The following is a 24,439-nucleotide window of genomic DNA, read 5'->3' as shown; positions in this document are numbered from 1 at the left end:
ATCCCAGGAGCCAGGGATCCTGACCTGAACCTAAGGCAGGCATTTAACCGACTGAGCCACCCAGGTGCCCCTAAGTCTTTCAAATTGATTTTTATCTTATGTGATACATACAAAGTGGTTTATTTTTAAAAATTTGTAGTAAACTGTTGATAGGAATTCTTGGTTAATCATGCTAGAAAAGGAAGTGAAAGCTAGAATAACCATGTAGTAATTTATTTTTGATTGTTACTTTGTTTTGTTATTTTGATTGTTACAAATCAAAATCATTTATCTTAGGGCTTAATTATACAGAGAGATTGTCAGTATCTAAGTAGGTCCTCAAAGTCAAACTAGTACTGATAAGCCAAAAATCCATGCAAGTATAAATAGGAGTTGACAGTTCATTAATATGCTAAATTCAATCCCTGGGAAGAGAATAGGAAGATATAATAAATGATTTTTATTAATTCAGCAAATTTTGGTTTTGGGATGCTACCAGCATTCTGGAAACAGGCAATAAAATGGAGGTGTCAGAATATCTCTGGAGATAAAGCAAACCTAATTATATCATCAGTAAAGCTGTACAGAATGTTCTGAGTAGCCTGAGTCATGGAGGAACTTGGCAGAAGCTGATGAATCTGATGAGATGGAGGTACATTTTTAGGTCACCTTTAAAGTGTAGTTCTATCCTCTAGAGGGAACTTATCACAGAATCTTAGTTTTAATTTTCCCTTTATAGAATATTAGAGCAGCTGAAGAAAATCTTCTGAATTTTAACAATATTTCCTACCTAATTAAAATTATGGATAGTAACTATATGATCCTCTAGAATTTGTGGCAGTGCTTTTATTCCAACAAAAAGTGAGACTGAAAAAAAAGCAATGTATCATAAGCTATTGAAGCCATTTTATTTGGTTGGTAGACATTAAAAGTCATTTGAAAGAATAAATACTTTTGTGTCCTTAGTGACCTTTTTTCTTCCTTTGGGGCCTTGCTTTTGTGAGATAAATTACTAGTTTGAGGATGGCCTAATTAATATAGTGAGAGTCCAAAGTTTGTACTTAGTGTTCTCAGAGTAGTACTAATACTTTTAGTATTTAGGACAGTTAAAGTTGGTATTTTCATTAATCTTTTACTTCCTGTCAGTGCTTATTTGACTTGTAAACTTGTAAGACTATTCTATTCCTTGGGTTTCATGTATTTTTAAATAGCATACTAGCATGAAATTTACCTTAATTTTGATCTTAGTCTGAGTGAGCATTAGTCAGCTATACATCTTTTTAAAAATCTACAAAAATTAATTTAGAAAACATTTTGATGTTTTAGGTTTTATTCCTGGGAAGTAATATTTATGGTGCTCTGTGAAAATGTTACTTGAAATAAAAAAGCAGAAATGCTTTGATTGATTGATTTTACTTTATTTTATTTTTTGAGAGAGAGAATGTGAGAGAGTGCATGCATGCACAAGTGGCGGTGGGGGGTGGGGGCCAGAGGGAGAGGGAGAAGCAGACTCTCTGCTGAGCAGAGAGTCCAGTGTGGCAGGACCCTGAGATCATGACCTGAGCCAAGGTAGACCCTTAACCAACTGAGCTGCCCAGGCCCCCAGAAATGTGATTTAAAACAACTTTTCTACATCAGAATTTTTAAAAGATAAATATGGATCTTGAATTTTTTTAAAGGAAAATTTGCATAACTTTAACATCTTTATTTCAGAACGAGAAAAAGATCATAGTTCTTCTCGTCCAAGTAGTCCTCGTCCTCAAAAAGCATCTCCAAATGGTTCCAGTAGCAGTGCTGGGAACAGCAGCAGAAACAGTAGTCAGTCAAGTTCGGATGGTAGCTGTAAGACATCTGGGGAGATGGTGTTTGTATATGAAAATGCAAAAGAAGGAGCTCGGAATGTGAGAACATCGGAACGAGTAACACTAATAGTGGATAACACTAGATTTGTTGTAGACCCATCCATTTTTACTGCACAGCCAAATACAATGTTGGGCAGGTTTGTATTATTGCAGTTCTTTGTATTATTATAAAGCATTTTCACATTATTTACTTAAGTTTTACAGTAATTCCCTGTTGAAATGTAGTATTCCTGTTCTATAGATGAACTGAGCTTTGAAAGTTAAATATAACTTGCTCAAGTTAGTATAGCCAGGAAATGGTAGAGCCAGATCTTGAACTTGGTTTTATTTCTAACAATTTTTGTTATATCAACAAGAAAAAAAAATTATTTAATGAAGATAGGGTCCTAAACAATCTCCACAGGTTAAAACCTTAAATAGTATCTAACAAGGTGAGTATAACAGTAATATATGCTTTTTTTCACTTGGGGAAATCCTAAATTCAACAACCAAATATAGCAGGTATTAGCATTTTGTTTAAAGAGAAAAAAAAACAGTTTGGTTAGCTGAAAAGTCAGCATGAATTGCCAGATAAATTAAAAAAAAAAAAAAAGGAAGGTATTAACAAGTAGTTAGAATGAAGGAAAGAGACTTGTAGTTGTATTCTAATCTGTATGGGTCTAGAGTAAAGGTCAATGTGAAGTTTGTAGTTGTGGAAACTGTGGTCTTAAAAGAATGATATAGACAATATAGACTTGATTTTTCATTGTGTCCAAAATGAGCGAATACCTTTTCTTTATTTTTTTTTCCATTTTTTTTCAAGTATTTTTTCATTGTAAAATTAGTATCTTTTCCTGTTCTAATATAAAGTGGAGGAGCATAGAAATGAAATAGAAATTTATATGGTGTTAAAAACTTGTTTTTTTTTCCCTAGGTTGTATATGAGTAACTATTTAGAATGCCTTTGTGTGTGTACATGTGATTTCTCCTCTGAATACAGAATAAAAGCTCACATGACATTGCACATTTTGAATAGGCCGAATATTCTTTTTAACATTGGCAGTTAGACTTTACGTATCTGAGGCAAAGAAAACAAGTACGGCTTTTATGTATTTTTAGGAGCACAAAGGAAGATTATTGAGGGAAGGTGTCAGGAGGATGACTCGACACTATTAATACTTTTTTTTTTGGTGAAGATTTTATTTGAGAGAAAGAATGAGAGAGAGAGTATGAGAAGGGAGAGAGTCAGAGGGAGAAGCAGACTACCCACGGAGCAGGGAGCCCTATGCAGAACTCGATCCTGGGACTCCAGGATCATGACCTGAGCTGAAGGCAGTTGCTTAACCAACTGAGCCACCCAGGCACCTGACACTATTAATACTTTAAATTTTTACCCAAATTTTAAAGAAACACTCTTAAATAAAAGTAGATATTTGAAATTTTGCTTCCTTTGTTAGGATACCTTTTCTTTAAAAGCAAAACAAAACAAAGTCCAAAATATTTCTGTGTGTGTATCCACATTGAACTGAGAAGCATAACATTCTCCTTTTGTTAAAAAAAAAAAAAAAATTCAAGTATTTGAGAAAATTGCATGACATTTGATTCCTGAAAGATTGTCCTTGCCTTTTTTTTTTTTTTTTTAAACAGTGAAGTTTATCCCAGTTCTGGGTTACAGTGAAGTCTTTTCCATGCCAGTTGAGTAAAGCATATCTTTGGGGATGAAAATTAATATTCATGGGTACTGTAAAAAGCAGTTGGCATTCTTTTGGAAACTTCGAAATAAAAAAGCTTTGTTCTTTATAGATTTCTGTGTTATAACAAAAGAAGAAACCATTTAAATTGGGAAATTGTTGAGTACAATACTTAAGAATGATGGAATCATTTAATTTGGAGGTCCAACTTCCTTAACCACAGTTTTAAAATTTTCTTGGGAGTAATGCATTAAACTTTTGATTTTGAAGAACATACTCTGCACATTTGCTCTTTTCTTTTGCTTTTTTTTTTCTTAAAGATTTTATTTATTTATTTGACAGAGAGAGATCACAAGTAGGCAGAAGGGCGGGCAGAGAGAGAGCTGGAAGCAGGCTCCCCGCTGAGCAGAGAGCCCGACGTGGGGCTTGATCCCAGGACCCTCGGATCATGACCTGAGCCGAAAGCAGAGGCTTTAACCCACTGAGCTACCCAGGCGCCCCTCTTTTCAAAAAACATTTCATAGTTACTATGAAAGTGCCAAGAACATTACTTGAAAAAATAGAAATCTGTATTTTTTTTAAGTTATTATTTATTTATTTGACAGAGATCACAAGTTGGCAGAGGGGTAGGCAGAGAGAGAAGGGGAAGCAGGCTCCCTGCTGAGCAGAGAGCCAGATGTGGGGCTCAATCCTAGGACCCTGAGATCATGACCTGAGCCGAAAGCAGAGGCTTAACCCACTGAGGCACCCAGGCACCCCAGAAATCTGTATTTTCTTATGTAAAAATTAGTATTAAGAGCTTTTTATTCATTTGTTTAAACTTTTGATTCACTGCTTAGCTTCCTCATTCCTCTTTACCCGAGCATTTATTGCTAATTTTTCAGTTCTGGGATACAAGTGTAAGAATTATGAGTGATGTTTCTTATATTTATGTTAGAGTTGTGAAAAGTGAAACAACCTAACCTGCCTGTTTCCTACTTTACTGTATGTGCTGCATTATAGCATTAACTTTGCAGTGAGGGCAGCAGTTTTAAGGAAGAGGTACAGATAACATGGTTTCCCTTTTCCATTTTTTTCCCCCCTTTCTGGTAAGTTTAGTATAAAAATCACCTTTTCCCCTAGATTGATTGATTGATTGATTTTTTTTTTTTCTCTCTCTCCCTGAGAAGAAGGGGCTGAAAAGTTCTTTAGCTTCTGAGTTTTGTCAGCTGATTTTGTTTGCTTATAGGGAATCTATACTACTATTCCCTCCCATCAGAAAGGTAGTATCTTTAATAATCCTTCGTTTATTACTTTTGTCAGAATAAATTGCTAACAATTTTTTAACTAATTTATGAATAAATTGTAATTCCTTTTTACTTTTGTATGTGAAATAAATTTTCCCTTTGAAGGCAGTATCCTATTGTTACATTTCTCATTATTTACTAATATCATAGGATGTTTGGATCTGGCAGAGAACATAACTTTACACGTCCCAACGAGAAGGGAGAGTATGAAGTGGCAGAGGGAATTGGCTCTACAGTGTTTCGAGCTATTCTGGTGAGTGCTTATTTCTTATGTCTTGACTTAATCATAGAACTCCCTTTTGGTAGGTATTTGTATTAGAAGCAGAGTTCTATTTGGATATCTCTATGCAGAATATTGTTTTCTATTTTATTTATTTATTTATTTATTTTTTAAGATTTTATTTATTTATTGGACAGACAGAGATCATAAGTAGGCAGAGAGGCAGGCAGAGAGAGAGGTGGAGGCAGGCTCCCCGCCGAGCAGAGAGCCGGATGCGGGGCTTGATCCCAGGACCTGAGCTGAAGGCAGAGGCTTAACCCACTGAGCCACCCAGGCGCCCCGGGAGTATTGTTTTTTAAAAAATACCATTTTATTCATTTTTATTTTCGTATGTAAAGATCATATGATACAAATACAGGTCGGGGGATGTGACATCTCTTAAGTATAAACAGGTGGTTCTTTCAAAGGGTTTAGTGGTAATCCATCTGGAGTCATGTTATTCCTCCCTCTCTAATTCTCTTAAATACAATAAGTTCATCATTTTTGCTATCTGAGATAAATGTGATTACTTGAATTCTAATATTTTATTGCCTATAACTGGCAATGTGGACAGTTAACATATAAAAGTCACCTAAAATGTAATAGCATTTTTGTTTTAAACCTTTTTTTTTTTTGAGGTTTTAACCTTTTATTTTGAGGAATATTTGAATTAGTATTATAGAGTTCCTACTTGTAATTTCAAATCATTGATAAAGCTTTGATTTATAGTCTGTTGACTAAGCCACAGTCTGAACATATGGTTTCCTCAAATTTGGAGAAAATGGGCAGGGAGGATCATGCGGGAAAAGTCAGGAATGGAAGTTGATCTTGATTAGGTTGTTAATACTTGGGCAAGTACCAAAAGACATCTTGCTTGCACTAGTATAGCAACTTTATTGTGTTATTGTGGCTCTGAACCTCAAGAAGCTTAAGGCAGATCTTAATTTGGGGTGAGAGGGGGGTGCTTTAGCTAGCCCTACTTCATTTAACCCCCAGTGGAGTTGCTGAGTAAAAAAAAAATACTTACGACTCAGCTGTAATTTGGGGGCCAGCCCTTAATAATTTTTAAAGTAGATCTTGGAAATAAGTACTATTTATTTTTCATAATTTGGGACACACCAAAAAATAGTATTTGGAAGAAGAATATGTAATTGTGCATTCTGTTTATATATATTAATACCTGGAATATGACTTTTTGAAGTTCTTTACTAAGAACCACAAATTTTGCTCAATTCTGTAAGTAATATTTAAGGTGCCTTAAAATATATAATTTAACTTTTTTTTTTAAAAAAGTTTTAAAATTTGATGGTAGTTATATAGAAAAATAACTTGTAGAGTGGAAAATACATATGAATTGGCATGCTACAATAGAGAGAAGCAGCATATCAGTATCAGGAGACCTGGCTTTCCTGTGCTAATAAATAATTATTTGACTAGGTGAGTCAGCGAACCCATTTGGGCCAACGTTTTCTTATTGGTAAAATGAAAAAGTGGTTAGGTGAACAGAGGTCCCATCTAACTTTAAAATTCCACAGTTCAGAAATCTCAGAGCTCCACTGTTTTTGAAAATGCTAGCAGCTTCACCTTAATAGTAAGGTTTTGGCCACCTTATGCTGTAGATGTTTTATGCATTCTTTACATTTTTTTCTTTTCTTTTTTTTTAGGATTACTACAAAACAGGAATAATTCGTTGTCCTGATGGCATATCTATTCCTGAACTGAGAGAAGCATGCGACTACCTTTGTATTTCTTTTGAATATAGTACTATTAAATGTAGAGATCTCAGTAAGTATGATGTTTTGTGTGTGAGTGGTTTGTAGAGTTACAATATATTGGAATGAAAACCCTGAAAGAGTGCTGTTCATGTGGACATCAGATATTTGTTTAATTGGATTATAAAGCACTGTGATACTATAAGGATGCTTTATGGAAGTCTACAGAGATTTTTATAACCAATTGTGCAATTTTCCAAAACTTCAAAAAAAATTTTTATATATGTATGTTTGTATGTATATATGTATATTTATTTTTGATAGACTCTTCTAGATTTCCTCCTTGACCCCATCTCTGTCATTTGTTGCCAGTATTTATCTCCCAGCTTGGGAGCCCTGGTTTTGGTCAAGTATGGTATTTGGCTTCACTCCTGAGATCACATCAACCAAAAATTTATAATTTTTTGTACTTTCCACATAAGATAATATTCTAAGCCACTGTGGAAGATAACTCTCAAAGAGAATATTTGTCATTAAAGATCTTAGATTAGGGACGCCTGGGTGGCTCAGTTGGTTAAGCAGCTGCCTTCGGCTCAGGTCATGATCCCAGTGTCCTGGGATCGAGTCCCACATTGGGCTCCTTGCTCGGCAGGGAGCCTGCTTCTCTCTCTGCCTCTGCCTCTGCCTCTGCCTGCCACTCTGTCTGCCTTTGCTCGCTCTCTCCCTCTCTCTCTCTGATAAATAAAGAAAATCTTAAAAAAAAAAAAAGATCTTAGATTAAATACCTAACCCTCATTTATCTAAAGGGTTGAATGACTTTGTCTTAAGAACATCAACAGCCTCAGAGCAGAATCTAGAACTTTGGAAATCCCAAGTTTTTGATCAGTGTTTTCCCTTTACCACCACCCCATACTCCTCCCTCTCACCATTTGCCATACCTCCTGAAGGGAAGAAAAAAGGTGATTATACACAGAAAAGTCAGAATAAGAGAATTTTCAGATGTTGACTTAGATGCTGAGTGGTTGGAGAAGTTCAGAAGGAGAGGTCATTGTGTGCTAGACGGATTGGGAAAGAGTTCAGAGGAGGCAGGTAGTAAAGAATAAATTGGAATGATTAGAAAGAATAGTGTAAGGAAGTAGTTTAACTGCTGAGATTTTTGGACTAAAGATGCAAAAAACTTATTTTGGAAAGAACCTAGTTGGGACAGACTTTATATCAGGACCAACAGGAGATGAGAATAAATAGATGGGCCACATTGTAGAAGGTCTTTGATCCAAACTCATGTTTTTACATTTTATCCTATGTATGGTGGGAAGTCATTTCTAAAGCTTCCTATATGTGGTTATAGCCTTATGTTAATAAGGCTATAGACTTAGGTTATCTTTACTTCATTAATCTAAACTCACCGGTAGCTTGCCATACCTTCTCAAAGATTGGTGTGTTAGAAACTGTGAATGTGAAATGTTAAATAATTTTTTAGAAGATTTTATTTATTTGAGAGAGAGAGCACAAGCAGGAGGAGCGGCAAAGGGAGAGGGAGAAGCAGGCTTCCTGCTGAGCAGGGAGCCTGATGTAGGGCTCTATCCCAGGACTCTGAGATCATGACCTGAGTTGAAGCAGACACTTCACCGCTGAGCCACCCAGGTGCCCTGTGAATGGGAAATTTCATTTCATATTTTAAGGCACCTAGTGTATACTTAAAGATAGGTGTTCTCTTCATGCTTATTTAAGAGCTAACTCATTGAAATTGTGTGGTCTTACTAAGTCCTCCCCTAAGATACCACTTTATTATTGCCAAACATTCTTTAAAATCTTCATACAAATATCAGTAGGTAGGATAAAGTGGCTGGTCCACCTCTGAGTCCATTTCTCTATAAATGATATTTAAAAGTTTAAAGTCAAATAGGTAGAGCATACATAAGTAAATTCGAACAAAATTTGTTTTTTCATATCTTAAAAAATGTTTTTACCAAACCATGAGCATTAATTATTTTAATTTAGATCCTCGAGATTGAGTTTTGTGTTCTTTTTTAATTCATAGAGCCATTTTACTTTCAATTCTTAAAATTAGATATTAAATTTGGGGGACTATCAGATAAAAAATATGATGTGGATTTGGTTTTATAATCCTTTGGACATAGACTCTGTTAAAGGTAAAAGTCTTTATTTAAAATATGTATAATAATGTTTTTTCTAGACTTTGGCTTTTAAATAATTATAACTATTTCCAGAATACTTGTAATACATATTTTTAAAAATAGAATTCTCATAGACTTTATTAAAATAAAACTATGTAGAATTTGAAGAGATAAAAATGTCCTTGTAAAAATATAATAGGATACTGTAGGTGTAGACTTGAGTCCAAAACTGAATTGTTTCCTGTTCATATGTGCCTTTACTGAATACTAGAATGGCACATTACACTAAGATGTCTGTTTGTGTCTTAAAATTATACAAAGGACTATCTATACCTTTTCAACTTTGTGTCCATTGTGCTTGCCCACCACATAGTAAGGACTCAATAAACATTTGCTGAATAAATAATTTTATCACCCATGCATTTTTTTAGGATCCCATTCTAATTGTCGTCATCTTCTCTGTATCATTAGTCTTTTCCTCTGTATAGAGTAATCCTTAGCCTCAAACTCAAATCTAACTTATGTCTATTGTAGATATTAAAGAAAATTATTTAAAATATTTTAAGGTTTTCTTTGGAATTCTTTGAAGTTAGTTTTAGAAAAATTAACATTTTTACTGTCTCCTCCAACTGCTGTCTTTCCGTTCACTAAGTTTTCTTTTATGTCTTTAATTTCTTCTGATCTTGTTTATTTTTTGATACTTTGTATTTTTTTGTTGTATGTAGAGTATATTTAAATTTTCTAACTGCTAACATAAGAAAATTATTGAATTTTATATATTTGTATGTGCTACCTAACAGAACTCTATTTCTAATCGTTTTTCAGTTGGTTCTCACATATGCTTGGTGGATAATTGGCTCTGTTGTAAATAATAGTTTATATATATATTTTTTGTGTCTTAGTGCATTGGCTAGAATATTTTGAACAGTGTTTAAAAATTTAGTGGTAATGATCATATCCCTGTCTTTGAAGGCATTTTCTTTCTTTCTTTTTTTTTTTTTTTTAAAGATTTTATTTATTTATTTGACAGAGAGAAATCACAAGTAGATGGAGAGGCAGGCAGAGAGAGAGAGAGAGGGAAGCAGGCTCCCTGCTGAGCAGAGAGCCTGATGCGGGACTCAATCCCAGGACCCTGAGATCATGACCTGAGCCGAAGGCAGCGGCTTAACCCACTGAGCCACCCAGGCGCCCCTGAAGGCATTTTCTTTAGATGTCACTGTTAAGTCACTCCTTTCTTCTTGACTCTTTCTTTAGCTCGTTGACCTCCTTCTTTTAGGCCTTCTGTTTATCTTTCTCTCACTTGCTCCCTGATCCTTGATCTTTTGAATGAACTCATTCCTGAGTGTTCTGTGTTAAGCTCCCTTCTCTCTCACAGAACCTATACACTTATTCTAAGTGATGCCATTCATCATTATGGCTTCAAACACTCCCATACACTGTGGATTTCCAATACTTTATTTCTAATACTTTTTTTTTTTTTAAAGATTTTTAAATTTATTTGACAGAGAGAGACACAGTGAGAGAGGGAACACAAGCAGGGGAAGTGGGAGAGGGAGAAGCAGGCTTCCTGCTGAGCAGGGAGCCCGATGTGGGGCTCAATCCCAGGACTTTGGGATTATGACCTGAGCCAAAGGCAGCGGCTTAAGGGTTGAGCCACTCAGGTGCCCCACTTTATCTCTAATGCTCAAATATCAGCTATGTGTTTCTAGTTTACCATTTAACTTATAATCGTCCCGCCTCTTACTCAGGCTTTTTGTGAGTTCCATGAATATAGTAAATATAATGATGAACAAGACAGACCTTGTCCCTGCCTTTATGGAGTTTACAGTCTAGTGGGGAAGTAATGAACAGTAATGAAAAGTAATGACAAGCTGTGAACAACAACTTGACAGGTAATGAAAAGCTGTGAGAAATGTGGTGAAGAAATGAGATGCTATGAGAAGTATATGGTAAAGGGGCTGTGGAAAGTCATTATCTAAGTGACATTAAAGCTGAGACCTAAAGGAATGGCAAGTGGATGAGATGCTGACTGTACCAGGCAGCAGAAAAGGTATTTGCAGAGGTTGTCCGGTTGGGAGGAATATGACATGCTTAAGGAACTGAAAGAAGATGGAAGTGTGGCTAGAGTGGAGGGATGGAGTGTGAGTTGTAAGAAGTAAGTCCAGAGAAGTAGGGAGAAAACAAAATTTATTAACTGAATAAATATCTGATGACTGTTAATTCTCTACCAGTCTGTTCTAAGTTTTGGGGATGCAGCATGAACAAACTAGGCAAAGCTTCCTGTTCTAATAGAACTTATACTCTTTGGGGGAAGACAGACAAACCAGGTGAACAAGTAACATATGGTATGTTAGTGATCACTGCTATGGAGCGGGGGAAAGTAAGGAAGGGACATAGAGCAGCCAGAGAAGCCTTAACTGGAGAGGAAAGCTTAATTTCAAGCAGAAAGTAACAATGAATGCAAGGGTTGAGGCAGCTTGCCTGGCATGTTTGAGATCAGCAAAGAGAGTGAAGTAAGTTAGAGTGTCCAAAGTAGGAGATAAGGTTAGGAGGGGACCTAGGTCATGAAGGACCTTTACCTTTTGGCTTTTACTCTGAGTGATGTGGGAAGCCATTGCACCGTTTTGAACGGAGTAGTAGTATGATCTTTGAGGTTGTACCATTTCATGGGAGCAGAATTCAGTATAGATTTGTACAGTGCTATGGTCCTGATATGACTGGTTTAAAAAAATTACTCTTGACTATTGTGTTGGAAATGGATTGCAAGGGGGAGTTAAGGTAAAAGTAAGTGGATATTTAGGAAGCCATAATTCAAGTAGGAGATAGTGATGGGTTAAATCAGGGTGGGAGCAGTAGGAGTTGTTAAATTCTGGACATACTGGATAGCAGAGTTGAAAGGATTTGCTTGTTGATTGAGTTATGAGATGGGGAAGAGAGAATAAGACTTTAATTTACTGGAAATGTGGAGTTGCCATGAAGTGAGATGTAGGAAACTTCATGGGGAGTGAAAATTTAGAAGCTTGATTTGGGACATGTTAAATTTGAAATACTCAGTAGACGTCCAAGTGGAAATGGTTAGGGGGGCATTGGATATATATGTTTAAAGTTCAGGAGGAAATATGGGCCAGACTAAATTTATGTGCAGGATATACCCACACCCTCCTCCTCCCCACCGGATTTACGTACAATATATATTTATATGTACTGGGTGGCTCAGTGGGTTAAGCCGCTGCCTTCGGCTCAGGTCGTGATCTCAGGGTCCTGGGATCGAGTCCCGCATCGGGTTCTCTGCTCAGCAGGGGGCCTTCTTCCCTTCCTCTCTCTCTGCCTGCCTCTCTGCCTACTTGTGATCTCTCTCTGTCAAATAAATAAATAAAAATCTTAAAAAAAAAAAAAAAGAAAATATTTTTTAAAGGACTCTACACACTGGTCTGTAATCTCCTTTTCATGTTACAGGTCTTTATGGACCAAGTTAAGGATTTAGGACTTTTGTTTTTGGGTAGTATTGGCCATGAAAGACTTAAACTAGAGGAGATGCATAATTTGGCTGCTGGAAGGAGGATGAATTACACAGGAGCAAAAGTAAATGTTGGGGGAATATAATTAGGTTTTATAGTAGTTGGGGTAAGAGTTAAGGATGACTTGGACTTGGTGGGGGCATTGGGGATAGAGTGTATTCTGGTGAAGTATTGCTATGTAACCATTCCAAACTTAGCATAAAGTATAATTTTTATTCTGTGGGTCAAGAACTCAGACAGGGTACAGCAGAGGTGGTTTGTGTCTGCTTCACAATATGTGAGGTCTCATGAATAATTGAAGGGCTGAGGTGACGCAGAAGGCTACAGGCTTCTTCACTCACAAGTCTGATGCTTGCAGTGAAATGACTCAAATGCTGGGTTCAGCGAGGACTGTCAGAGAACCTGCATGTGACCTCTTCATGCATCTTGGGCTTCTCCAAGTCTGGGTTCAGCAAGGAAGTACTTGGAGCATGAGCATTACGAGGACCAAAACAAAACTGCAAATCATGTACTGTCACCTCTGCCCTGCTCCCTTGGTTACAGGCAAGTCAGTCTGACCAGCCTAGGTTAAAGGGGAGGAGAATTAGATTCCATCTCCAGGGAGATGTCAAGGTTCCATTGCAGAAAAGTATGTGGAATAAGAGATTCTGTAGTTATCTTTGGTTAGCATCTTCCAGAAAAGGAAATGACACAGTTCAAGGTGCATTTAAGAGGTAGACTTGATAGGGCTTGAGGAATGGTTGAATTAAGAGATGCAAGCGGAATCGATGATTCATTTATTTATTCTACAAGTATTTAAGTTCCTGCTATATGCCTGGCACTCTTCTGAGATGATTTTGAGAAATGAATGGATGGTAGGGGCATTTACGGATTTGGAAAACACTGCAGGGAGAAGCAGATAGGATTGAATTGACTTTTAAATATATTCAGGTTGAGGTGCCTGGGAAGTAGCATCCCAATGGAGATTTCCAGAAGGAATTGAATATAATACATCTAGAATATAGAAGACAAGAATTAGTGGAATGTTTTTTGTGTGTGTTTTTTTGCTTCTGCTCTTTTACTCATCAGTCATCAACAAAACCAAACCAAACCAAGATATTTTTGTGGGTTTCATTTCAGGTGCCCTAATGCATGAGTTATCAAATGATGGTGCTCGTAGACAGTTTGAATTTTATCTGGAAGAAATGATCCTGCCTCTCATGGTAGCTAGTGCCCAGAGTGGGGAAAGAGAATGCCACATAGTAGTCCTTACAGACGATGATGTGGTTGATTGGGATGAAGAGTATCCACCACAGATGGGAGAAGAGTATTCACAAAGTAAGTACTGTGGCATGTTTTCTCTCTCGTGAATCATCACAGATTCTGTCTTTATCTTTTGGAATACTGATCGAAGGACAGTTTTTGTAAAGAAAGTACTTTGAACTCTTACCTACACCAGGAGTCGGCAAACTATGGCCTGTGGGTCAAAATCCAGCCTATTGCCTGTTTTTAGAGATAAACTTTTATGTATTGTCTGTGGCTGCTTTTGCGCTACAATGGCAGAGTTGAGTAGTTGCAAGAGACCGCATGGCTCGCAAACTCCAAAGTATTTACTCTCTGGCCCCTTACAGAAAAAGTATCCCCACCCCTGTCATGCACAGAAATGGTTTGCTCTTTGTTGAGTATCTGAATCTTGATGGATTTTTTTTTCTTTGCATTTGAAAAGCCTTTTAGGGAAGTAGATCCTGCAGTAAATAGATTATAAAAGATCAGCTGGGTTTTTAGATGAATTGTTATTTGTATATACAATGAGAAGCTTCAGTGCATTAATTTTTAGGGTGACTTTAGTTCTAAGATGATCCCTTTTTAGTATCTTACCTGTTCCTGCAGGATAGTATCTTACCTGTTCCTGCAGGATATAGTGACCCTTCAGAAAGCTTTGTGGAACTATAGTTAGGTATTTCTGACCAAAATAGCTTCTCTTGAGCAACAGTGACTTTTTCCTTACTACACTTTCACACCTTTCCTGATTAGAGCCTTTTGATTTTTTGGTTGTCAGAAAATTTATATTATTTTTCTTGATGAACCCAGGGTAGTATTTTTGAGCTGTTTTATAGATTTGAGAAGACACAGTTAAAAGAATGATTTGAGGAACTAGGTAAAATAACCCAGCATCTTGTTCTATACTCCAGTCTGTGTTGACTTGGTAAAGATCAGCGTTTCAGTGAAAAATACAGAAATACAGCAAGTTCACAGAATGCTTTAATTTCTCACTTTTTCATTTTACTTATCCTTGTCTAAAATCAAAACAAAGCAGATGCTGAGGGGTTTTCTTTTTGAGTTCTAAAGATTTCAAAAGATTATTTTAACATAAGTTACGGTAGCACTTTTCAGAATTTACATCAAGATGTTTACTTTGCACAATATACTTAATGAGTGTTGTGATTCTTCTCTGGACAGTTGTCGTAACAGACATTTTTGTTGTATTTCTTCATTCCTAGCTTCTTTGCTGACAGTAGTTTTCTGTAATAATATGTGGAATAAAAAGTTGAACAAAACACAGGAAAAATGGAAGGCTAACAAAATGTAAAAGAAATATGCTACATTATTTTCCACTAAAAAAGAGGAATGAACAAACCAAAATAAATTGTAGTTTTCAAAAAGTTTGCCTCCAGGAGAGTAGAGCCAGCTATGGAACACAGAAATAACATTATAGTGATAGAGGAATTATGGTAGAACTGGCTTTTCCTTTTCAATTGTTGTACTTTCCATGCCTGTTGTGTTCTTTGGTTTGTTTTCTTGTTTTTCATCTTAAGCTTTGAAGCTTAAAAAGGACTGAAAATATTTTTACTTCATTTGTCTAAATATATTTCATTTCATGCCAAGATGTTTCAAACTAAAGAAGATTCATTTGAGGAGACACAGCCTCTTCAGCCTGATTTTCCTACCTGTGACATTGACACCATCCATTCCGAGATGTCAGCAAATCTTTATCTTAAAATATCAGTAATCTTAAGGATGTAAATCACAAATTTACCCCATGAGTAGCATCTGTATACGTATTTTCCTTTTATTGGCTCTTAAACCAGCATGTTTGGTTTGTGAGTGTGTTTTTCTTTTTTTGAAAAAACCTTTGCAGTTCACCTTTTAAGGGAGATAACTCCACCTGAAAGAGAGAAGGCGAGGAAGGTCCATCAGTCTAACTCCCTGAAGTTCCCAGCACATTTGGAAGACTCAACATGTTGTCAGTGGAATGTCCTTTGCAAAGCCAGTTTGCTCTAAACAGACTAACCGAGGCAGAACATGCTCGAATCTGCCATTTTTAACATCAGTATTAAATGGGGGCTGTTCGCCTGAATTGAAAACAGTTTGTGGGGAGGGTCTTTGCCTTTTGGGGGAATTATTAATAGTTGCTCAATCCATGAAATACAAGATGTATCCATTTTGTCCTCTCTGACAAGGCAGTTTTTTCCCTTCCAGACGAGGCCTTGTAGGCATCACAGCAAAGTCCTCTATTTTGCCTGCTTGATAATGATGTGATATTGCCATCTTCTTTTGGTTCTCTTATTTGAAGAAAGTGGGGCAGAGCCTATTGCAATAAGTTTGTATATGATATATCTTTCAGAAGGAGATTTGTCTTCCTATGGATTGGGTTACCTGATTATTAAAGCTTTTTTCGTTTCAACTTAAGTAGACATTTGCTTATACATTAACTGTACTGAATTATCCTGTCATGTTGGCTAGTCATCCTTTCGCATCACTGCATCCATTATTTGGGCTTTTAGGGTTGTCAGGCCCCTTTGATGATCATGATGATTTTAAGTTCTTCTCCAAGTACTTTGATTTTAATAAGAAAATATTTTTGTCTTTTTGTTTTCAGTTATTTATAGCACAAAATTATATAGATTTTTCAAGTACATTGAAAACAGAGATGTGGCCAAATCAGTTTTGAAGGAGAGGGGTCTTAAGAAGATTAGATTGGGAATAGAAGGTAAGACATTTCCATTATCTTTCTATTAATTTTTTTAAAAAGGTTAAAAATCAAATCGCATTTAGAATATAGTTTGAGAAGTACATACTTCGTGAAAACTCAGATGACTGAATGAATGCTCATTCACGCAGTAGTCCTGTACATAACAAAAATTAACTTCCTTTATCTGAAAAGATAGAAAGCCAATAGAAATTATTATTTATTCCATAAGATTCCCTAACAATAGAGAGAAGTGAGTTTGTCTTTTCTGCTATAAGTCATCACCTGATGCCTTTTCTGCCTAAACCCACGTAGTGTGTTTGGGTACACGTGTATACATAAGATTGGCAGGGATCTTTGCCCATTAGTGATCATTGGTGTTCCTCAAAGCCCAACAGAACTAAAAACTACTCTCTGAAAATGCATGTAAAAGCATATTAGTAGTTTACAGGTTCTTAAGGTAGAATATACTTACTTTCAAAATAAATACAGATTTCAAACTTAATTTCGTCTTGTTAAATGCATTCATTTTTAGATTGCTTTTACTTTGTGATTTACATGGATTTTTCCAGATGCTGTGTCAGATACTTCTTTTATTTTAAAGTGCCCTTACTAAGAACAAAGTATCCCCCTTGGCATAACGTGGCATAGTGTAAAGACAAAAGGTTCTGGAACCACATTACCTGCATTCATATCCTATGACTGAATAAGTCTATGAACTTTGCCAGGGCACGTAACTTCTCTGTGCTTCCCTTTCCTCATCTAAAATGGGAGCATTAGTAAGTACTTTATAGGGTAATGATGATGACAGATTGAATACATGAAAAACACTTAAAACAGGGGCACCTGAGTGGCTCAGTGGGTTAAGCCTGTCTTTGGCTCAGGTCATGATCCCAGGGTCTTGGAATCGAGCCCTGCATTGGGCTCCCTGCTCAGCGGTGAGCCTGCTTCTCCCTCTTCCACTCCCCCTGCTTGTCTCTCTCTCTACAAAATAAATCAATAAAGTCTTCAAAAAAAAATTAAAAAAAAACCCACTTAAAACAGGGCCTGGCACATAGAGATTTATCAGTATATGTTTGTGATGCTGATATTGAAGATAATGGGGTTGACCAATGACTAGCTCAGCTGCTGGAGATCTCAGTAATGGGCTGATGAGACACAGGAGAAAGAATGACCAGAAATAGGATCTTGGCAGGAAGGGGAGAAGACTTTAGGTTTAAAAACATAGTTTTTTTTTTAAAATGTCGGAGCATTGTTGACACATTGCTTCACCAGTGTGTGTTGTCTTCTGTTGTTTTGTAAATAGTGGGATTTAGCTGTTTGATTTCAGAGCTTGAGAGAAGGTGCCTGGAGTCTACTGCAAATTAGGAGAATGAGAAAGGCCTCTCTCAGGCTGAGATATTTGAGCTGAAGCTTGATGACAAGTAGGTTGGAACCAGGTTGTAAAAAAGCCTTACGTATTATGCTAAGGACTTTGGACTTGCCCTCAAAGCATGAGGAAACCATTGGTAGTTTTTAAGGGAGGATGTAATATGATTGATTACATTTGTATGGGAGTAGTGATTCTGTGTGGAGGGCAAACTGGATTATGATGAGGTGGGAATTTTATAAACTAATAGCCTAAGAGGAATCAAGGACAAGGTAATAGAGCCTGAGACCTTTCTGAACTCCAGTGCTGTCCTTCAGATGGTAATTGACTGGAATTATGAGACAAAGAAGACATTCTACAGAGGGTCTTTAAAACGTTTTTTAGCCCTGCTTGCCCCTGAGCTCCCTTACCTGAGCCACGTATATACAGGTCTTTCTAGTTTTTTCTGATTCTAAGGCAGGCTGTAACCCATGAGCCAAATCTAGCCCATTGCCTGATTTACTCCCCTGCCCGTTGCCTGTTTTTTTGTAAATAAACTTTTACTGGAATGTAGACATGCTCACTCATTTACATATTTCTGTGGCTGATTTCACTTTACAATGGCATAGTTGAGTAGTTGCAAGAGAAGCTGAAAATGACCCTGAAATATTTATTATCTGGTCCTTTACAGAAAATGTTTGCCAATCCCTGGCCTAAATTAGCAATTCTTGCTAGTAGGAGGGAGGAAAGGGACTTAACAATATTTTCTAAGGAGTATGTGTTTTTGGAAAAATTGCCGTACTGGTAACTGACTGAAACTTTTCCCAAACTAGAATTGTCTTCAGTAATTGTCAGTTTTCAGTAATTATCCAAGAGGAGGAAGGTATAATTAACCAGGGGAAGCACCTTTGGATGAGCAGGATGCCAGGCTGAATGAACTGCTTGGTTTTGGGGAGTAGTGTTAAAATAATGGGTTTGCTGACCTAGGTGCAGAAGTATACCTAGAACCACTGAAGCTGGAGAACTATATATCGCTTGCTATCTTAAAGGGGAAAAAAAAAAAAAACCGAAAAAGAAAAAACCCATGGCAATACAAAGATGAGATTTAGGCTTAAGGAAATTAGAAGGCTAATATGGCAATAAATTGCAGGCCTTGAGGCCGGATAGTCCTGTGAAAGGAAGGGCTCAGTGATATTAAGGATACACAGATAGAGCCCAAGATGCACAGACTACATACCATTGTCTTCAGGACCTATCCCCTCCATGTTTTTACTTCAAAAATCTTTTTCTGGTGGTTGATGTATTGAGAGGCTGAGAGGATGATGGAAGCTTGTGTGAATTGCAGCAGTAGGATTTCTGTGTTTGGCTGTTGAACTGATGACTGAGCAGACGGAATATTGGTTTCCTTTCTTTGTTTTAATTTGTTTGTTCAGGAACTACAGCCAAAAAGCCCTCTTCGGGCTAACTTGGGTGAGAAGTGTGTGGGACTGTGTGTACGTGCTTGTGTATGTATGTATCCTCAGGTTTCAAAACTTCTCTCCTCCAGGTTATCCTACCTACAAAGAAAAAGTAAAGAAAAGGCCTGGGGGCCGCCCAGAAGTGATTTACAACTATGTCCAAAGACCCTTTATTCGAATGTCTTGGGAGAAGGAAGAAGGAAAGAGTCGTCATGTAGACTTTCAGTGCGTAAAGAGTAAATCTATCACCAATCTCGCAGCCGCTGCCGCAGACATTCCGCAGGACCAGCTAGTAGTCATGCACCCGACTCCGCAAGTGGATGAGCTGGATATTCTCCCTATTCATCCCCCTTCTGGCAACAATGACCTCGATCCTGATGCGCAGAATCCAATGCTGTGAGGCTGATGTTCCTTGAAACCATAGCATGCTACTCTTCACGGTGACGCTGCACTCTCCACATTCTGCACTGCAGGGCTGCTCTCTTCATCGTGAGATGCACATGACGGTGTTTAGGATATTGCAGTGTAGGCTTTTTTAAAGACCAAAGGTAGCTGAATGGTTTTTTAAATGAGTACAACTCTAGCATCCTGAGGTTCCAGTTATATAAATGTATTTGTTTACCAGTAGGTTTGTGAAATTGGTTCTTTGTATGGGCGACAGTCCTTTTTCACACATCTAGATATTTTCAGAAGTGGTGAAAATTGGCAGCTGGGGTATTTTCAGTTTAGATTGATATTCATCACACCCCAGATAAAATGTAGAATATTCTATAGTTGCACTTTATAAATGGTGGTTAAATGGAACTGTTCAAGCCATTTTTATAGTTGTGATGCACAATATAACTGAAATAAGTGCTTCTATCAAAGTATTCCTTCAGTAAAATGTGTATAGTTGTTGCCCATGATGGGCAAAAAAGGAGTATTTATCATTGGGCTTATCTGAATGATTTGGAGGTGATCCAATGCCCATATCTTATTTCTCGCCAGTGCCGTTTTTGCCCTTTTAGAGTGAGTCACATGCAGGAAGTGTGAACATCAGAGATGGTTTATTATCCAGTCTGCCTTACCCTTAATCTGTTCAGATATTTATTTACTAATTTTTTTTTCTTAAGAGTTATGGGATAGGAAAATGAAGTGTTTGCTCTTCATTTACTAAATGATTGTAAACTCGAGTTTTTCATCAAAATAAAATTCCATTGTTTTAATGTTTCTGATCAACTTCATACCCACCTTGACCAGATTCTTAGTCTCATAATTAGCAGATTTCCTGTCTTTTTGGTATTAATATAACTAAAAACCACCTAGTAGCTCCTGGAACTCCCACTTTGGTTTGTGTCTGATGAAGCACTTAGATTCTCCCCCCCCCCCCCCGCCCCGCCCTTGCAATCCACAGTAATGTTTGACTGAAAAAAGAAAGGGTGAAACAACTTTAGTTTCAGAACCAATTTCTGACACTGGTTCAGTGTTTTGTCCATTATACTGTATTGTTCTTCTTGGCAAACTATTTGTGCAAATGCTTTTTTAAAAAAATACTCTGTAGCCCAACTCAAGAAGAAAGTGGTAGTACTTAGGTGCTTTGGGTCACACACTTAATGTGTGAGCCACACTACTGGGAGCGGAGAGGAGCTGTAGGAAAGAAGTCCATTTGTTACACCTAATCTTGAATTTGTAATTTCATAGAATTTGAAATTTGTGTTTAAGCAGTAACATCACTATGCTCACGTAAAGTTGCAATAATTTGGAGATTAACGATTTTTAACAGCGCAGCTAGCTACTAACAGGGAAATTATGTAAGTCCTGGAACGGTTATCGAAGGCCAGAAAGGCACTGTAAATGTTATTGGCATGGATTGTCCTGAAACAGCCATGGTAGAAAACGGATCCAGCCCTGCAGCACATAGGATTTTAACAGTATTTATAGAACAAGGGAAACATTTATTAAAAATATTTAACTGTCTAATACATTATACTTTAACCCATATTTATAGGAAAGGATTCTTACAAGGAAGAATAAACGGCTTTATGATACAATTAGTATAAGAAATATCCACATGGGGGACTTCTTTGTAGTGTAAAAACACCATACATCTGAAATGACCATTTGCATATAAAAGCTACCAATGATGCTTCTGTGCACGATGATTAAAAAAGTCAACACAAACAGAATCCAAAATATACAATTAATGCAAGCTATCCACAGCTAGCCCAATAATCAATGATGAGGAAACACTGGAGCAGGCTTAGTTCCACTTTGTCTGAAGTTACACTAGTAAGATTGACTTGTATCAATGGCTCTGAGATGGCTTTTATGAGGACAGTACATAAAAGCTGTTCTCTTTTTATCCAGTAAGCTTCACAGACTGTAAAACTCCACCAGTAATGCACTTTGATACTGTAGCTGTTGCCAAAGCAACATGTAGTGTTTACAGTGGCCACGGCAAGTCACTAAAGTCAACAGGACCACCCAGCCCAGCATCTGCTTCCAAGAGACTCATTATGACAGCCATTGCTGCTTCATCATTACTGGGACTACTTGAGCCTTGGTCGTTTTCTATCATGTCTATGCCTATGTGAGGGTTCTCACCTGGAGGAGGAGATAAAGACCGGTCAGTCGTAATACCAAAGCATGTTTAACTTTAGTAAGCAGTTCCTAAGCACACTTTTAATGAGAACGTTGTACTTAATAGGAAGGTGGGAATGGCGATAGAGACTGCTTTTGAGGCTGCATTGCCAATAATATATTTTCTTAACTTTAGTGTGATTCAGAGAGAAGAACCAACTTTCTACAAAGAGCTTAAAATGCAATAAAGATTAAAAGCATTTGAGTTGACCTCATTTTAATATTCTGACATAATCAGTTACAAAGAGGAAGATAGAAAAGGAAAGAAACAGGAAGGTAGGGATTAGGGGGGCGGAAATCCAGAAAGACAAATAGAGAAAAAGATGGGTGAGAGGGGAGAAGCAAACTCTTTACCACTTTTAATAGCCACTGAAATACTTCTTGAGCATCCTTCCAGACTTTATTTCTGAACTATCATCAGCCCCCCAGTGAAGAGCTGATGGGCCACATGCGGGAAAAGCTGTATGGATCTAGGCCGTGGGAGTCTCCTTTTGAGTTCCAGGGATCAACCTGGAGCCTCCCCTCCCCCAGAACTCAACCATTAAACTCAACTTTGAAGTAAGGATTTAAACTGATTTTAAACCTTTAAACTTGGTTTTTATCAAATTTATCTAGAACGAGTTTATTCTAAAACTGACTTTATGCCAGATGTGCAAATTCATTGTACTGGAAAGGAGTAATAATACTACTTACCAAGAATAGAGGAACTATCAGAATATGGATAGCCCGGGTTTTCCTGAGCCTGCCCTGGTAGTAGGCCACTGGAAGGAATGTCTGGGGTCCCTCCATTTAAAATCTACAAGTAAAAGTGAAGTTTTCATATCAGAAACAGTTTCAATCAGTACTGTACTCAAAATCATCAAGAAAATGAAGCATGTTGAAAAGAGAAAGGCAGGGGAAGTGTTCAGTTTCCTACTGGATGATTTCAAACAAGAAACTGTTTGAAATGGTCACGGTAAGAAAAATCTCTTCCCAAGGTATTTTCTCTGTATAACTCAGCCCACACAGGCAATTTATATTTTTTAGAGATTTTATTTATTTGAAAGAGAATGAGAGAGACAGAACATGAGAGGGGGGAAGGGCAGAGGGAGGAGACTCCCTGCTGAGCAGAGAAGCCCCATGCCTGGACTCCAGAATTATGACCTGCGCAGTTGCTTAACCAACTGAGCCTCCCAACAAACAGGTACTTTAAAAGGCTGAATGAAATCCCTAGAGCAGTCCATCACCTTGATCACCTTATTCATATGATTAAGGTCAAGGACGACCTTGGTGAGCGGATTTGAGTTCAGAAGAGGTCGTGATTTCAGGTCTTGCCAGTAGGTGGCATTACAAATTTATTTCCACAGTCTAGCTTTTTGGTAGAGAAACCCTTAAGAACTGAGAACTCCAAAGAACCTTTCCTTATATATGTCAATATTTACTATAGTTGAAGTTAAAACTAATTTTTAAAATCTAGTAAATCTATTCAATGTTAACATGAATAGCATTTTAATGAAACATACTTATCTAAAACAGCAAAAAAACCCCCTTTTTTTTTTAAACAAATGTCTGCCTTAGTAGGATTTAACAGAATTCTCATTTTCTTCAGTATGTTTAGATGTTTGTTGAAGTATAGGAAGGTATGTAGCTGGGAAAGGGAGGTCTTTTTTTTTTTAAGACTTTATTTATTTATTTGACAGAGTTTATAAGTAGGCAGAAAGGCAGGCAGAGAGAGAGGAAGGGAAGCAGGCTCGCTGCCGAGCAGACAGCCTAATGCGGGGCTCGATCCCAAGACCCCGGGACCATGACCTGAGCCGAAGGCAGAGGCTTTAACCCACTGAGCCACGCAGGCACCCGGGAGGTCCTTTTTAATAGCCTTTTCAAAAAACTTTGGTATTCTTTGATATTACATCAAAAGTCAACAAGTGAAAGTTTCTTAAAGATTAGGTGCAATGTGGAATCTGAAACAAATTAATGAAATTCTTGTACTCTATTATATACAAATCCATTGGCATACCTTTGTATGATTTTGAAGTCTCTTGTATTGGTCATTTGGAAAACACTTGCTAAGTTAGGCAAAACTAAATGTTGACACATTTCATTATACCTCAGAACATCTCCATTGTTAAAAGGTTTTCCTGATTATGAGGTAATAAGTTCTGGGAAGCTGCTGAGTTCAAAGCAGCAGATACAAGTTTTCCAAAAATTCTCATTTTTGCTTGAAAGCTAAACTTTTATCTCGGGCAGCAAATACCGTCAGTTGTCTTCCTTAAACTCACCAGTTCATTCATTTTCAAGAAAATGTCTGCTAAATACCCAATCTGAACAACCACAGCCTGCAATAGTAAAAATGATGTGCTTTGACAAAAGCAGTTCATTTAGCTCCTAACTTAGCCACGCAAGTGCTTTTCCTTGAGATGACCGTTGTACTCCAGGAAGCAGCACAAGTGCTCTAACAAATACTTCCCATTTTGTAGCAGCGTTAAAAGATTTATGCAAGGACTTGATAAACTATTTCTACTGCTTATTAAGGATACCCTTAAATGAAACTGGCTCGAAATTTGTTTCTTATTGAGAGTATATGGTGGTGAAGAATACGCTGACTCCTAGCACAGGTTCGTGCCACTGCCATGATCTTTGGAAAAGCACCACTGGTTTTATCC

The 24,439-nt window shown here is 37.3% G+C and overlaps 2 protein-coding genes across 11 annotated transcripts in view; one reads left to right on the top strand and one right to left on the bottom strand.

Annotated features, from left to right (window-relative positions):
* The window catches only part of BTBD10 (BTB domain containing 10), a 73,935-nt gene extending 53,552 nt beyond the window's left edge, over positions 1 to 20,383 (top strand). For all 5 annotated transcript variants that reach the window (XM_044258875.1, XM_044258873.1, XM_044258874.1 and 2 more), the window contains 6 exons: positions 1,693 to 1,978; positions 4,948 to 5,050; positions 6,721 to 6,841; positions 13,544 to 13,741; positions 16,284 to 16,394; positions 19,268 to 20,383. In XM_044258875.1, the coding sequence (XP_044114810.1) occupies positions 1,693 to 1,978; positions 4,948 to 5,050; positions 6,721 to 6,841; positions 13,544 to 13,741; positions 16,284 to 16,394; positions 19,268 to 19,578 (1,130 nt within the window). In that variant the 3' untranslated portion in view covers positions 19,579 to 20,383. The remainder of the gene's footprint in view (positions 1 to 1,692; positions 1,979 to 4,947; positions 5,051 to 6,720; positions 6,842 to 13,543; positions 13,742 to 16,283; positions 16,395 to 19,267) is intronic.
* A 969-nt stretch (positions 20,384 to 21,352) lies between these two features.
* ARNTL (aryl hydrocarbon receptor nuclear translocator like) overlaps positions 21,353 to 24,439 on the bottom strand; it is a 66,514-nt gene continuing 63,427 nt past the window's right edge. For all 6 annotated transcript variants that reach the window (XM_044258865.1, XM_044258864.1, XM_044258867.1 and 3 more), the window contains 2 exons: positions 22,491 to 22,593; positions 21,353 to 21,761 (listed from right to left, as the gene is read on the bottom strand). In XM_044258865.1, the coding sequence (XP_044114800.1) occupies positions 21,601 to 21,761; positions 22,491 to 22,593 (264 nt within the window). In that variant the 3' untranslated portion in view covers positions 21,353 to 21,600. The remainder of the gene's footprint in view (positions 21,762 to 22,490; positions 22,594 to 24,439) is intronic.

This window comes from Neovison vison, chromosome 7, assembly GCF_020171115.1.
Source record: "Neovison vison isolate M4711 chromosome 7, ASM_NN_V1, whole genome shotgun sequence".
In the NCBI taxonomy this organism is placed as follows: Eukaryota; Metazoa; Chordata; class Mammalia; order Carnivora; family Mustelidae; genus Neogale; species Neogale vison.
Note: the sequence above shows the minus strand (reverse complement) of the source record. Positions and strands in the feature narration are given on the sequence as shown.